The 16,414-nt window shown below is 40.9% G+C and overlaps 1 protein-coding gene across 1 annotated transcript in view; it reads left to right on the top strand.

The window, feature by feature from the left end:
- Positions 1-16,414, top strand: part of FANCI (FA complementation group I) — a 763,169-nt gene that overhangs the window by 627,267 nt on the left and 119,488 nt on the right. Inside the window, exons 29-30 of the mRNA XM_053719357.1 lie at positions 508-567; positions 698-778. Of these exons, the coding sequence (XP_053575332.1) occupies positions 508-567; positions 698-778 (141 nt within the window). The remainder of the gene's footprint in view (positions 1-507; positions 568-697; positions 779-16,414) is intronic.

The raw sequence follows: 16,414 nt of genomic DNA, 5'->3' as shown, positions 1-16,414 counted from the left end.
TTCAACAAAGGATACCAAGAGAATAAAGCAAATCAGAGAATAGAAGTAAATTGGAAAGTTGTTTAAAATGACAAGCTCTTTCTAAACCATGAAATAAAAAAATTGGGTTTCATGTCTCTTTAAACCTTCACAACTATTACCATAACTGTTTATTGTCTATTAATATAATGAAGCTATAGTGAGTTATGTACAATCTTTATCTTTGTAATTTTTACAGCTATTAACAAAGGTACTACAAAGATCTCCATTTCAATATTATCCAACATTTAATCCTCCCAAATCCTTTATGTGGTTTAGCGTTGCTATCAACCCCTTAGTAAAGAATATTCTTCTCTTCATGTCTACTTTTTAAAAAAAACTTTAGAGAGTTTCTTTCTGTACAAGTGAGTGGGACAAATCTTTACATACTGTTACTGCCACTTGTAATGATAGAGGTTTACCAGAAAGTGATTATGTTTTCTCCTAATTACTTGCAATTTTAGTTTTGACCATTTCTTTATTTGGCAGGTTAAACTCTCTGGTTCTCATCTTACCCCACAGTGCTATGCATTTATCACTTACGTGCAGGTAGGTAATGAAACTTTCGACAAAAGATGATAAAGATACAAATAAAAATAGCATTCAGTATTTCTGTATGACATTATAATGTATATATCATGCATCATATTCACCATAACACACAAACTTTTTCCTTTAGAACATTCAAAATGAGAGTTTAAATATGGCAGGAGAAAAGAAGAAAAAGAAAGGAGGAGAAGAAGCTGCTACACTTGCTACGGTAAGTGAAACTTACCAGCAGATGATGACTAAAACTTCTTCGTACAAACTTCTTCATGAAGTGGTTCCTGGAATTTTACTTTAAGCTACTAACTTTTTAATAATTACCCAGACCCACGCAACCTAGTCTGTCTATAAACTGTATAGCTGGCTCATAAATGGGAAATGCATGAAACCCTAATCTCTAAAATATTAAATCATGCCATTATCTAGATGAAAGTCTAGCATTTTAAGTAAAGTATACACTATGGTAAGTATTCCTTGCATGAAAAGTGAACTGGAGGCTTTGACACATTTGAAACTGCATCAAAATGAATGAGTAATAAACTGGTTATGATTGGAAGAACTGATGTTTTTTAGTGTGTTGATTGTGTGTGTGTGTGTGTGTGTATATATATATATATATATATATATATATATATATAATCTTTCATACAGTTGGTGAGAGTCCACAAACCATTACTCATGGGAATTACTCTTCTCTACAACTAGAAGGCAAAGGTTCTCAAACCCCAAGAGCTCTATAAAACCCCTCACACATACAGTCAGTCTTTACTTTGCCTCCACTGGAGGTGGTTTAAGAATGAATATGTGCAATGATTCTTCAGAGAAAGGAGTTTTCTATGTTGAGGCCCGGTTCCCCTCAATGTACAGTGCTTGGCAGTGGGATGTATTTGGGGTATGGTTTATGTTGCTTTATTTTCACTTCATGGGAATGCTTCCATAAATACTCTATAATCAATCACAGGGACGTGTCTTCTGCCTCCCTTTATGGATGTACAGATGTACTGCTATTCCTTGATCTCTGCTGATATGTTTCAGTACTGGTCTGGCTGTCTGCTACTTGAATGCTAGTGGACGAGTGTCTACTGGTTTGTGTATTTTATTTTTTACAAAATCTATAGACACTCATTAAACTGTTATGGGAACTTTTTGATTTAAAAGTTTATATTATATATATATATATATATATATATATATATATATATATATATATGGCCCTGGGACAGATCTTTCACTACTCCCCTAGCTCTTGCATGCATCAGGTTTTTTGGCACGTTCATTGCCATTTAAACAGTCAATTGTTTGGAGCGCGTTCGACAGTAATGTTTTCTTCTCGGCTCAATGCGCATTGTCTAAAGCCGCTTAGGTGTGTGTGTGGTGGGGGGTGTATATGGTTTCCTTTCCTCAAGAGCTTTCTTAAAGGGTTTTATAGTGTTTATTGCACTGCTTTGATATATGCTAAAATGGAACAGCAGAATTCTGTCCCTAAATTTACCCTAGAAACTGAGTCTCCTGATCACCTTGCTACCATTATTAGGTGTGCTTATTGTAAAAGAAGCTTAAGTGCCCTTTTCGGCTCATTTATGTGGCTCATGTCTAGATTTGTTGATGCATACAGACCAATCTAATACTGTATCTTTGGGTACTAATGCACCTACTTTTTGTTCATTACAGGTTAATGCTGAAGTGGTGCCTCATGCCATGAAGTCTTTCATTGAGGCTGCCATCTCTGAGGCATTGGCTGCTTTCCTGCCTTCAAATAAGAGTAAAAGGTCAGTTCAGATTTTAGCTTTTTCAAGTGCTATTGCCCTGATCCCAGGGATACTGTGGTATCTTCAGATGGTGAAGTTTCCTCTGGGGAAGATGATTCCTCATCTGAAGTGGAACTTGATATTTCCTCTTTTTGTTTAAAGTTGAACATATTCATTCTCTTTTAAAAGAGGTTTTAGTCACTTAAGGGGTTAAAGATCCTAAATCTTCTGATGATGAACCTTGTAATCATTTAAATTCAGTTTTTTGGACTCTTGTTAGTCTCCCTGAGGTTTTCCCTGTGTCTGATGCTGTCTCTGACTTGATTACTAGGGAATGATTTAAGCCAGGTGTGTGTCTTAATCCTTCTGCAAGGTTTAAAAAATTATATCCTTTACCTGCTGCTCATCTAGAGTTATGGGAAACAGTTCCCAAAGTAGATGGGGCCATTTCCACTCTAGCTAAATGTACTACTATTCCTTTGGAAGACAGTACTTTTTTAAGGACCCTTTAAACAGGAAGTTAGAATCCAGAGAAGGGCCTTTTTACATGCTGGTTATATTCTTAGGCCAGCTATTTCTATTGCTGATGTGGCTGCTGCTTCTACAAGCTTTTCTCAAGCTTTTCCTCAATCTGTCTCAGATCCTGAAGATATGGGAGTGATTGTTCCAGTTCCTTTGCAAGGAACAGGGGATGATCTTTTATTCAAATCTCTTCATTGTTTCAAAGAAGGAAGGCATTTTTAGACCAGTTCTGGATCTAAAGACTCTGGACAAGTAAGGATGCCATCTTTCAGAATGGAAACTATTAGGAGTATTCTGCCTTTTGTTCAGCAAGGTCATTTTATGTCCACAATAGATTCAAAGGATGCTTACCATCAGATTCACAGAGACTATTACTAGTTTCTGAGGTTTGCTTTTCTGGACAAGCATTTTCAGTTTTCCATTTGGTCTGGTTACAGCTCCAAGAATATATACCAAGGTTCTAGGTGCCCATTTTTTTTTGTAATCAGGGTATTACAGTATTTCCTTACCTGAACGATATCTTGGTTCTAGCTCCATCTTTTCCTTTAGCAGAATTTCACACCAATCAACTATTTTGTTTCCTCAAAAACATGGTTGGGATGATCAATTTGCCAAAGAGTTAGACTCATAGTACATTGCTTTGTTAGCATTCTTTCCATCTTAATGGGAGGAGAGTCCACATTCATTCATTACTTGTGGGAATTAAGAACCTGGCCATTAGGCCCAAATACCTCCCCCACTTCCCTCATCCCCCAGTCAATTATTTGCCTTTCGTCGCAGGAGGTTGGCAGAGAAGTGTCAGAAGATTCGGAGTAGTCTCTTACGGAGGGTTGTACTCTTCGGAATGGGACTCGACTTTTAAGTAATCCTGTCAGGCTCTTAGTGAGAGCTTGGATGAAAGTTAGAGTCTGAAAATGCAGGGAGAGTCTTTCTGCGAACCCATCCCGACTCAGATGAACAGCTCCATAAGCAATCGGCGTTGACGAGTTTCGCTGCCTGCTTTCTGCACTCAAGTCCATGTCAGGAGCGATACTACTATCCTGTCACACTTGAAAGGCTGTGTTCCTGTTCCACGGCATAGATTCTGGTAAGATAGTTTCATTTATACACATATGATAACGCAAGAAGACAGGGTCTCAGTGTGTCTCCTTTTATCTGTATAGAATCAAGAGTTAATATCCTCGGAAAGGGGATTATTGAACAGGGGGGGATTTATGCATAATATTCTTTATTGTGTTTAATGCTGCGACATGTGTGAGATGAGGCTCTGTCAATGTGTTAACAGTCAGGTTTCTTAAGAGAGATATATCGACGCAACCTTTTTGGTGCGTTTTCTTGTTAGTGCAGGGGCGGTCCTGCATGACACTCTATGTGACCGGGTGTGGCCTCTTTAAAAATTGGAGTCTATGTTGAGAAAGATGTTTCAGCTCACAAGGTTCATTTTTTAACCGGCGGTGGCTAGGGTTGCTACCTACTGCTGTGACACTCTTTCAGCTATGGTCGAGGTGGAGACTCCCCTCAAGGAGATACAGGAACGAATTAAGGCCTTAAGAGTAGCTAATTCATCTGTGATGCAAAAATGCAGATTATTCGCCTGAATGTCAGGACATCAGGTTTTTCTGTTCTAGCCTGTAGGGCTCTGTGGTTAAAGTCGTGGTCTACGGACATGACTTCCAAGTCTAGATTACTATCCCTCCCTTTTCAGGGGAAAGTTCTTTTTGGTCTGGACATGGACTCTATTATATCTACGGTCACGGGAAGCAAGGGTGCTTTCCTACCACAGGATAAGAAGAATAAACCTAAGGGGTCTACGTTTGTCCCAACGCCACCAACCTGCTGCGAAAACCGAGCAGTCCAAGGGATCTTGGAAACCAGCTCAATCTTGGAACAAAGCCAAGCAGAGCAAGAAGCCCGCCGAGACAAAATCGGCATGAAGGGGCGGCCCCTTGATCAGTCTATGGATCATGTAGGGGGCAGACTATCTCTTTTTGCGGAGGCCTGGATGAGAGACGTTCAGGATCCTTGGGTTCTGGAGGTCATCGCCCAAGGTTACAGGATAGGGTTCAAGACTCATCCGCCCAGGGGCAGATTCCTCCTATCAAACTTATCATCAAGACCAGAGAAGAGAGATGCCTTTCTGGAGTGCGTAAGGGATCTCTCCTCTCTCTGAGTAATCGTTCCAGTACCTCTGGCAGAAAGAGGTCTGGGGTATTATTCAAACCTTTTTGTGGTCCCAAAAAAGGAGGGCACGTTTTGTCCGATTCTAGACCTAAAGTGCCTAAACAAGATTCTGTTGGTCCCATTGTTCAAGATTGAGACGATAAGGTCGATTCTGCCTAGTTCATGAGGGACAGTGCATGTCTACAATAGATTTTGAAGGATGCTTACCTTCACGTGCCAATCCACAAGGATCACTTCAGGTTCCTAAGATTTGCATTTCTGGACCAACACTTCCAGTTTCTGGCCCTACGATTTGGCTTGGTGACTGCCCCAAGAGTCTTTATGAAGATTATGGGAGCGCTGCTTGCGGTGGAGAGAGCCAGAGGTATTGCAGTGGCACCTTATCTGGACGACATCCTTTTCCAGGCTCCATCCTACAGTCTCGCAGGGGACCATTCGAGGGCTCTTCTTCTTCTCCTTCAATTCCACGGATGGAAGATAAATGTAGGAAAGTGTTCCCTGGTTCCCAGCAACAGAGTGGAATTCCTGGGCACGATAATAGATTCCATATCTATGAAGATATTCCTGACATATCAGAGACGTTGCAAGATTGCGTCCAGTTGTCTTGCCCTTCAGACCTCCTCAAGGCCATCTGTATGGAGGTGATTGGGCTCATGGTATCCAGCATAGATGTCATTCCGATGACACCAGGTTCCTTCTCAGACCTCTTCAGTTGTGCATGTTGAGATAATGGAACGGCGATCACTTAGACCTATCCCAAGAGATCTCTCTGGACAACTAAACAAGGGAATCCCTCTCTTGGTGGATCTGCCCGGGCCAACTGTCCCAGGGGACATCTTTCTTGAGACCATCCTGGGAGATTGGGACCACGGATGCAAGTCTGTCAGGATGGGGAGTTGTTTGGGGTGCCAGGAAGGTACAGAGCAGGTGGAGTCGAGAGGAGTCGCTTCTCCCGATAAATATTCTGGAACTTCGAGCGATCTGGGGTCGTTTCGATCCATTACCTCGGTGGCTTACATCAACCATCCGGGGGGAACGAGAAGCTCCCTAGCCATAAGGGAAGTATCTCGGATTCTGGAGTGGGCGGAGACCCACAACTGTTCGTGATCAGCGATCCATATTCCGGGTGTGGACAACTGGGAAGTGGATTTTCTTAGCAATAGTTTCACCCGGGGGAATGGTCCTTCCATCCCAAGGTGTTTGCAGAGATCTGCATCAGATAGGGGACGCCGGAGATAGATCTCATGGCGTCCAGACTCAATTTCAAGCTATCCAGATACGGGTCTCGGTCCAGGGATCCCCAGGCAGAGCTGATAGATGCCTTAGCGGTGCCTTTGGAGTTCAACCTAGTCTACATATTTCCACCGTTACCTCTTCTACCTCGAGTAGTGGCCCGCATCAAGCAGGAGCAAGCTTTGGCTATTCTAATTGCTCCATCGTGGCCGCGGACTATGTGGTTTGTGGATCTGGTGGGGATGTCATCGTCTCCTCCGTGGAGGTTACCTTGTTGCAGAGATCTGGTGGTGTCAGGTACCTGTCAGTGTGTATGTACCTTTAAGCACACCTTATATAAGGCTACTCCTCCCCCTTCCACCTGCCAATTAATTTGTTTGAGTTACTGACCAAGCTACCTTAATGCAGCTACTCCTAACACCTGGCAAAAACATAATTTATGTAAGAACTTACCTGATAAATTCATTTCTTTCATATTAGCAAGAGTCCATGAGCTAGTGACGTATGGGATATACATTCCTACCAGGAGGGGCAAAGTTTCCCAAACCTCAAAATGCCTATAAATACACCCATCACCACACCCACAAATCAGTTTAACGAATAGCCAAGAAGTGGGGTGATAAAAAAGTGCGAAAGCATATAAAATAAGGAATTGGAATAGTTGTGCTTTATACAAAAAAATCATAACCACCAAAAAGGGTGGGCCTCATGGACTCTTGCTAATTTGAAAGAAATGAATTTATCAGGTAAGTTCTTACATAAATTATGTTTTCTTTCATGTAATTAGCAAGAGTCCATGAGCTAGTGACGTATGGGATAATGACTACCCAAGATGTGGATCTTTCCACGCAAGAGTCACTAGAGAGGGAGGGATAAAATAAAGACAGCCAATTCCTGCTGAAAATAATCCACACCCAAATAAAGTTTAATGAAAACATAAGCAGAAGATTCAAACTGAAACCGCTGCCTGAAGTACTTTTCTACCAAAAACTGCTTCAGAAGAAGAAAACACATCAAAATGGTAGAATTTAGTAAAAGTATGCAAAGAGGACCAAGTTGCTGCTTTGCAAATCTGATCAACCGAAGCCTCATTCCTAAACGCCCAGGAAGTAGAAACTGACCTAGTAGAATGAGCTGTAATCCTCTGAGGCGGAGTTTTACCCGACTCGACATAAGCATGGTGAATTAAGGATTTCAACCAAGATGCCAAAGAAATGGCAGAAGCTTTCTGACCTTTCCTAGAACCGGAAAAGATGACAAATAGACTAGAAGTCTTACGGAAAGACTTAGTAGCCTCAACATAATATTTCAAAGCTCTAACAACATCCAAAGAATGCAACGATTTCTCCTTAGAATTCTTAGGATTAGGACATAATGAAGGAACCACAATTTCTCTACTAATGTTGTTGGAATTCACAACCTTAGGTAAAAATTCAAAAGAAGTTCGCAACACCGCCTTATCCTGATGAAAAATCAGAAAAGGAGACTCACAAGAAAGAGCAGATAATTCAGAGACTCTTCTGGCAGAAGAGATGGCCAAAAGGAACAAAACTTTCCAAGAAAGTAATTTAATGTCCAATGAATGCATGGGTTCAAAAGGAGGAGCTTGAAGAGCCCTCAGAACCAAATTCAAACTCCAAGGAGGAGAAATTGACTTAATGACAGGTTTTATACGAACCAAAGCCTGTACAAAACAATGAATATCAGGAAGATTAGCAATCTTTCTGTGAAAAAGAACAGAAAGAGCAGAGATTTGTCCTTTCAAGGAACTTGCGGACAAACCTTTATCTAAACCATCCTGAAGAAACTGTAAAATTCTCGGAATTCTAAAAGAATGCCAGGAAAAATGATGAGAAAGACACCAAGAAATATAAGTCTTCAAGACTCTATAATATATCTCTCTAGATACAGATTTACGAGCCTGTAACATAGTATTAATCACAGAGTCAGAGAAACCTCTTTGACCAAGAATCAAGCGTTCAATCTCCATACCTTTAAATTTAAGGATTTGAGATCCTGATGGAAGAAAGGACCTTGTGACAGAAGGTCTGGTCTTAACAGAAGAGTCCACGGCTGGCAAGAGGCCATCCGGACAAGATCCGCATACCAAAACCTGTGAGGCCATGCTGGAGCTACCAGCAGAACAAACGAGCATTCCTTCAGAATCTTGGAGATTACTCTTGGAAGAAGAACTAGAGGCGGAAAGATATAGGCAGGATGATACTTCCAAGGAAGTGATAATGCATCCACTGCCTCCGCCTGAGGATCCCGGGATCTGGACAGATACCTGGGAAGTTTCTTGTTTAGATGAGAAGCCATCAGATCTATTTCTGGGAGTTCCCACATTTGAACAATCTGAAGAAATACCTCTGGGTGAAGAGACCATTCGCCCGGATGCAACGTTTGGCGACGGAGATAATCCGCTTCCCAATTGTCTATACCTGGGATATGAACCGCAGAGATTAGACAGGAGCTGGATTCCGCCCAAACCAGAATTCAAGATACTTCTTTCATAGCCAGAGGACTGTGAGTCCCTCCTTGATGATTGATGTATGCCACAGTTGTGACATTGTCTGTCTGAAAACAAATAAACGACTCTCTCTTCAGAAGAGGCCAAGACTGAAGAGCTCTGAAAATTGCACGGAGTTCCAAAATATTGATCGGTAATCTCACCTCCTGAGATTCCCAAACCCCTTGTGCCGTCAGAGACCCCCACACAGCTCCCCAACCTGTAAGACTTGCATCTGTTGAGATTATAGTCCAGGTCGGAAGAACAAAAGAAGCCCCCTGAATTAAACGATGGTGATCTGTCCACCACGTCAGAGAATGTCGGACAATCGGTTTTAAAGATATTAATTGAGATATCTTTGTGTAATCCCTGCACCATTGGTTCAGCATACAGAGCTGAAGAGGTCGCATGTGAAAACGAGCAAACGGGATCGCGTCCGATGCAGCAGTCATAAGACCTAGAATTTCCATGCATAAGGCTACCGAAGGGAATGATTGTGACTGAAGGTTTCGACAAGCTGAAATCAATTTTAGACGTCTCTTGTCTGTCAAAGATAGAGTCATGGACACTGAATCTATCTGGAACCCTTAAAAGGTTACCCTTGTCTGAGGAATCAATTAACTTTTTAGTGAATTGATCCTCCAACCATGATCTTGAAGAAACAACACAAGTCGATTCGAATGAGATTGTTCTAAATGTGAAGACTGAGCAAGTACCAAGATATCGTCCAAATAAGGAAATACCACAATACCCTGTTCTCTGATTACAGACAGAAGGGCACCGAGAACCTTTGTAAAAATTCTTGGAGCTGTAGCTAGGCCAAACGGCAGAGCCACAAACTGGTAATGCTTGTCCAGGAAAGAGAATCTCAGGAACTGATAGTGAGCTGGATGAATCGGAATATGCAGATATGCATCCTGTAAATCTATTGTAGACATATAATGCCCTTGCTGAACAAAAGGCAATATAGTCCTTACAGTTACCATTTTGAATGTTGGTATCCTTACATAACGATTCAATATTTTTAGATCCAGAACTGGTCTGAAGGAATTCTCCTTCTTGGGTACAATGAAGAGATTTGAATAAAACCCCAGCCCCTGTTCCAAAACTGGAACTGGCATAATTACTCCAGCCAACTCTAGATCTGAAACACATTTCAGAAATGCTTGAGCTTTCACTGGGTTTACTGGGACACGGGAAAGAAAAAATCTCTTTGCAGGAGGTCTTATCTTGAAACCAATTCTGTACCCTTCTGAAACAATGTTCTGAATCCAAAGATTGTGAACAGAATTGATCCAAATTTCTTTGAAGAAACGTAATCTGCCCCCTGCCAGCTGAGCTGGAATGAGGGCCGCACCTTCATGTGGACTTAGAAGCTGGCTTTGCTTTTCTAGAAGGCTTGGATTTATTCCAGACTGGAGATGGTTTCCAAACTGAAACTGCTCCTGAGGATGAAGGATCAGGCTTTTGTTCTTTGTTGAAACGAAAGGAACGAAAACGATTATTAGCCCTGTTTTTACCTTTAGATTTTTTATCCTGTGGTAAAAAAGTTCCTTTCCAACCAGTAACAGTTGAGATAATAGAATCCAACTGAGAACCAAATAATTTATTACCCTGGAAAGAAAGGGAAAGTAGAGTTGATTTAGAAGACATATCAGCATTCCAAGTTTTAAGCCATAAAGCTCTTCTAGCTAAAATAGCTAGAGACATAAACCTGACAACAACTCTGATAATATCAAAAATGGCATCACAGATAAAATTATTAGCATGTTGAAGAAGAATAATAATATTATGAGAATCATGATCTGTTAGTTGTTGCACTAAAGTTTCCAACCAAAAAGTTGAAGCTGCAGCAACATCAGCCAATGATATAGCAGGTCTAAGAAGATTACCTGAACACAGATAAGCTTTTCATAGAAAGGATTCAATTTTCCTATCTAAAGGATCCTTAAAGGAAGTACTATCAGCCGTAGGAATAGTAGTACGTTTAGCAAGGGTAGAAATAGCCCCATCAACTTTAGGGATTTTGTCCCAAAACTCTAATCTGTCGGACGGTACAGGATATAATTGCTTAAAACATTTAGAAGGAGTAAATGAATTACCCAAATTATTCCATTCTCTGGAAATTACTTCAGAAATAGCACCAGGAACAGGAAAAACTTCTGGAATAACCACAGGAGATCTAAAGACCTTGTCTAAACGTTTAGATTTAGTATCAAGAGGACCAGAATCCTCAATTTCTAATGCAATTAGGACTTCTTTAAGTAAAGAACGGATAAATTCCATTTTAAATAAATATGACGATTTATCAGCATCAACTTCTGAGACAGAATCCTCTGTATCAGAAGAATCATTAGAATCAGAATGATGATGTTCATTTAAAAATTCATTTTAAAAATTCATCTGTATAAAGAGAAGTTTTAAAAGACTTTTTATGTTTACCAGAAGGAGGAATAACAGACATAGCCTTCTTAATGGATTCAGAAACAAAATCTCTTATGTTATCAGGAACACTCTGAACATTAGATGTTGATGGAACTGCAACAGGTAATGGTACTTTACTAAAGGAAATATTTTCTGCATTAACAAGTTTGTCATGACATTTAATACAAACAATAGCTGGAGGAACAACTACCAAAAGTTTACAGCAGATACACTTAGCTTTGGTAGTTCCAGCACCAGGCAGCGATTTTCCAGTAGTATCTTCTGACTCAGTTGCAACGTGGGACATCTTGCAATATGTAATAGAAAAAAACAACATATAAAGCAAAATTGATCAAATTCCTTAAATGACAGTTTCAGGAATGGGAAAAAATGCCAGTGAACAAGCTTCTAGCAACCAGAAGCAACAAATAATGAGACTTAAATAAAGTGGAGACAAATTTGACGCCCACAATATTTGGCGCCTAAATGCTATTAGCGCCAAAAATGACGCCACATCCAGAACGCCGACATTTTTGGCGCGAAAAACGTCAAAAATGACGCAACTTCCGGCGACACGTATGACGCCGGAAATAGAAAAACATTTTCGCGCCAAGAATGACGCAATAAAATGAAGCATTTTCAGCCCCCGCGAGCCTAACAGCCCACAGGGAAAAAGTCAATTTTAAGGTAAGATAAAAATGATATATTCAAATGCATTATCCCAAATATGAAACTGACTGTCTGAAATAAGGAAATGTTGAACATCCTGAGTCAAGGCAAATAAATGTTTGAATACATATATTTAGAACTTTATAAAAAAGTGCTCAACCATAGCTTTAGAGTGTCACAGAAAATAAGACTTAATTTCCCCAGGACACTCATCTACATGTTGTAGAAAGCCAAACCAGTACTGAAACGAGAATCAGCAGAGGTAATGGTATATATGAGTATATATGGTATATCGTCGATCTGAAAAGGGAGGTAAGAGATGAATCTCTACGACCGATAACAGAGAACCCATGAAATAGACCCCGTAGAAGGAGATCATTGAATTCAAACAGGCAATACTCTCCTCACATCCCTCTGACATTCACTGCACGCTGAGAGGAAAACCGGGCTCCAACCTGCTGCGGAGCGCATATCAACGTAGAATCTAGCACAAACTTACTTCACCACCTCCATAGGAGGCAAAGTTTGTAAAACTGATTTGTGGGTGTGGTGAGGGGTGTATTTATAGGCATTTTGAGGTTTGGGAAACTTTGCCCCTCCTGGTAGGAATGTATATCCCATACGTCACTAGCTCATGGACTCTTGCTAATTACATGAAAGAAAGCTAAAGTTATCAACTTTCTGGATTATATTCCTAGCACTCGTTAAGTGCCTTTTCCCCATTAAACCTGACATCACCAAGGGTTTACCTAAAAGACTTTATTCCGTCTGTGGAAATACTCAAGCTACCTCATTTCAAGTTCCGGACTCCACAGCCGCTACAAGAGCTATCACCATAAGGACAACTATCACTGAAACCCGCTGACTTGTAGCTGTGCTACCGACTTGCTGGACTTCCACTTACTGCTTGTTTGCTTCCAGCCGATTACCGATTTCCTCCGCTCCTGGCTGTTTGCCTCTTGTGCGCTCAGCGTGCTCAGAGCCTGTCAGCAGTTCCAGCGTCCTGGTTGGACAGAACGCACACACCCTCCACAGCCGCTGCAGCTACAAGCACTTCTCCCTTCACAGCACAACAGATCTGTTTGTTACTCCTCTGTTGCCACAGCCTTGCAACTCGAACTACTACCCGCTCATTGAATAAGTCATTTACTACCCTCTAAAGGTGCTTCATAAGGCGTTTAGCCTCAGGACTGAAAACCAACTAGATTGATTCCTGCTAGTTAGGAAAAGGCTTTCCTTGTGCTATCATTGCAGTTAACCTTTACTCAACCACACCTCTCTTACCAACCTGTAAGGACTAACAAAACCCACTCCTGTAACAAGATAGCAGGAGTCTACCTAAATATCCTGTATCTCTACTTAAAATACTAGGTCTGCAGTTGAGATTCACTGCACTCGGAACTTGACTGTCACAGTACCTGACAGCTGGTTCAGGGTCCCTTTGTACATCAAAATCTCGATTCTCTGAGGCTGACTGCGTGGAGATTGAACGCTTAGTCCTAGCCAAGAGAGGTTTTTCAGAGAGAGTGATTGATACTCTCATTCAAGCCAGGAAACCAGTCACTCGTCGCATCTATCATAAGGTGTGGAGGACATACTTGTCCTGGTGTGAAGAACGTGGATATCCCTGGCATAAGGTTAGGGTATCCAGGATCCTGTCCTTCTACCAGGATAAGTTGGAGAAGGGACTTGCCACCAGTTCCTTAAAAGGACAGATTTCGGCTTTATCTGTACTTTTACACAAGAAGCTTGCGGAGCTTTCTGATATTCAGTCCTTTGTTCAGGCTCGGTCTAGGATCAGGCCTGTCTTTAGAAATTCTGCTCCCCCTTGGAGCTTAAACTTGGTACTTAAAGGGACAGTTTACTCAAAAAATGTCTCCCCTTTAATTTGTTCCCAATGATCCACTTTACCTGCTGGAGTGTATTAAATTGTTAACAAGTAGCTCCTTTACCTTATATTGGCATTTGAAATAGTTGATTTAGCATGTGGTATCCCCACCTATTCTGAAAGTTTGTGGCCGCAGGTCCAAGCTATAGATAAGCTTTGTAAACACAGCCAGCAGAAGAAATTACACTCCCAGTGGGATATAGCAGAGATAAGGTAATAAAATGTTGATTTTCCATTGTTCTCTAAAAGTACTGGTGATTGTTTTATAGACAGATATAAGATAAAGAAGCAGTTATATGTACACAATGTGATACAGTAATGAGATCTGATTATACCTACAAGCTCAACCCATTTTATTAGGTTGTGGCTTCAAAATACAAAATCAGAGATTTAAAATACACAAATAAACCTTAAAATGCTAATTTTCATACATTTTTTTACTCTGCAGTTGGTAAAAAAATCAATTGTAAACACATTAAGGGAAAAACTATTTTACAGTATACTGTCCCTTTAAGATTTTGTAGAGGGCTCCGTTTGAGCCTATGCATTCGCTTGACATTAAAATTCTTTGCTGGAAGGTTCTATCCCTATTGGCTATTGCATCGTCTCTGAGTTGGCGACCTTGCAATGTGAGCCTCCTTACCTGGTTTTTCACACAGATAAGGCTGTTCTTCGCACTGGGTTGGGATTTCTTCCCAAGGTTGTGTCGAATTATAACATCAATCAGGAGGAGATAGTAGTTCCTTCCTTGTGTCCTAACCCTTCTTCTTCAAAGGAAAGGTTACTTTATAATTTGGTTGTGGTTCGAGCCTTGAAGTTCTATCTTCAGGCCACAAAGGAATTCAGACAGACCTCGTCTTTATTTGTGGTGTATTTGAGGAAGCGTAGGGGGCAGAGGGCCTCTTACACTTCCCTATCTTTTTGGTTGAGGAGCATTATTCGCTTGGCCTATGAGACAGCGGGACATAAGCCTCCTCAGAGGATTACGGCTCACTCAACTAGGGCTGTGGCTTCTTCATGGGCCTTTAAAAATGAGGCCTCTATGGAGAAGATTTGTAAGGCAGCTACCTGGTCTTCCTTACATACTCAAAGTTTTACAAATTTGACATGTTTGCTTCAGCTGAAGCTGCTTTTGGGAGAAAGGTTTTGCAGGCTGTGGTGTCCTCTAGAGCTTGGGTATTTGTTTCCCACAAGTAATTTCATTACCATCATTACGAGGAGAGTCCACGGCTCCCGCCCTGTTCTTTGTTGGGCAGACCTAAATTTCTTTGTTTTTTTCTTCTGGCACCATTTATACCATGATATTTATCCTACTGTTCCCTGTTCCCTTGACAGAATGCCTGGGGGATGAGGGGAGTGGGCTGGGGTGTCTTTGCCTCCTCCTAGTGGCCAGGTTCTGTATTTTCCCACAAGTAATGAATGAAGCTGTGGACTCTCCTCGTAACGATTGAAATGAAATTATCAGGTAAGCATAATTTTTGTTTTTCTAACAATTATTTGCCAATTAGATTGCTGTATTCTGTGAGAATCACTGTGATAGTTTTAATGCTATTGCATTTAGCTCTTTTTAAGTTTATTTTTATGGTCATTTTGTTCTGGAGCAATCTATATATTTTTACACAATGACTATGATCGGAACACAGTTTGGTTTTTGCCATACCGGTTTCTCAGTTCCAATCCCTAGTTCTTTTAAGGCTATATATTCTGTTTACCTTTTATCAGTGTCTACTGTATAGGGTAATCATCCTGAAGTTATCCAGTTTTTTTCAGGAAGAGATTTCTTAGACTCTCTCTAAGGTTCTGTCATCTAAACCACCTTTTATGTAAATTGGTGCTAAGATTTCCTTTAGCTCTTTTAATAGAGGCAATTTTCTTTCCTAAGACATGGAGAGTCCACACAGTCATTCCAATTACTAGTGGGATATTCTCTCCTTGCCAGCAGGAGGAGGCAAAGAGCACCCCAGCAGAGCTGTTAAGTGTCACTTCCCTTACCCATAACCCCCAGTCATTCTCTTTGCCTCTGTTAATGGAGGACGTGAAGATTGGTGTCTGAAGAAATATTTATTCCTTTTATGGGTATTTTTCCCTGCAAGCAAGGTTTGGGGTTTAGCTGTGTCCACGTCAATCTCTTGAGTAAGAGTAGTGGTGGCTTTTAGCAAATAGAAGGTGTTGAGGTTGTCTTTGCCTTCTAACATTGTTGCTACCCCTGTTATAGAAAGCCAGAGTTGGTTTTTCTGTTCTTTCTTTTTCTACAGATCTCTGATAGGAGTATGTGTCATTTCAGTTCCTGCCCAGCAGCAGGATATGCAGGTAAGTGCTTTTGTTTTCTATGTATTGGAGACTTGCACTTTCAGGAGATTATTCCTGCATTATTATAAAATTGGGACTGTGTCAAGGATTTATTGGGGCAGTGTGCAGGCACTATCAGTATGTGTAGAGAGACTAAGTGGTTAATTCCTCCCTTATTTGTGATGGGATGCTTCCTTTGCCTTAAAAGGGCACAGTGTTTTGAGCGTTTTAAGCCTTTATTAATTATTATGCGCTGTTTGTATGATCGTAACTGTTTTACTCTGCTGAAAATTTCGATTGCACGCATTTAGTTGTTGCGCAGTTTCTTGTGCTGCCGCTCACGTGACAGCCCGCTCTTCCGTTTGTACGCTGAGCGATGTCATTTCT

This window comes from Bombina bombina, chromosome 6 (assembly GCF_027579735.1).
Source record: "Bombina bombina isolate aBomBom1 chromosome 6, aBomBom1.pri, whole genome shotgun sequence".
Classification (NCBI taxonomy): Eukaryota; Metazoa; Chordata; class Amphibia; order Anura; family Bombinatoridae; genus Bombina; species Bombina bombina.
This window is presented reverse-complemented; position numbering and strand designations above follow the sequence as displayed.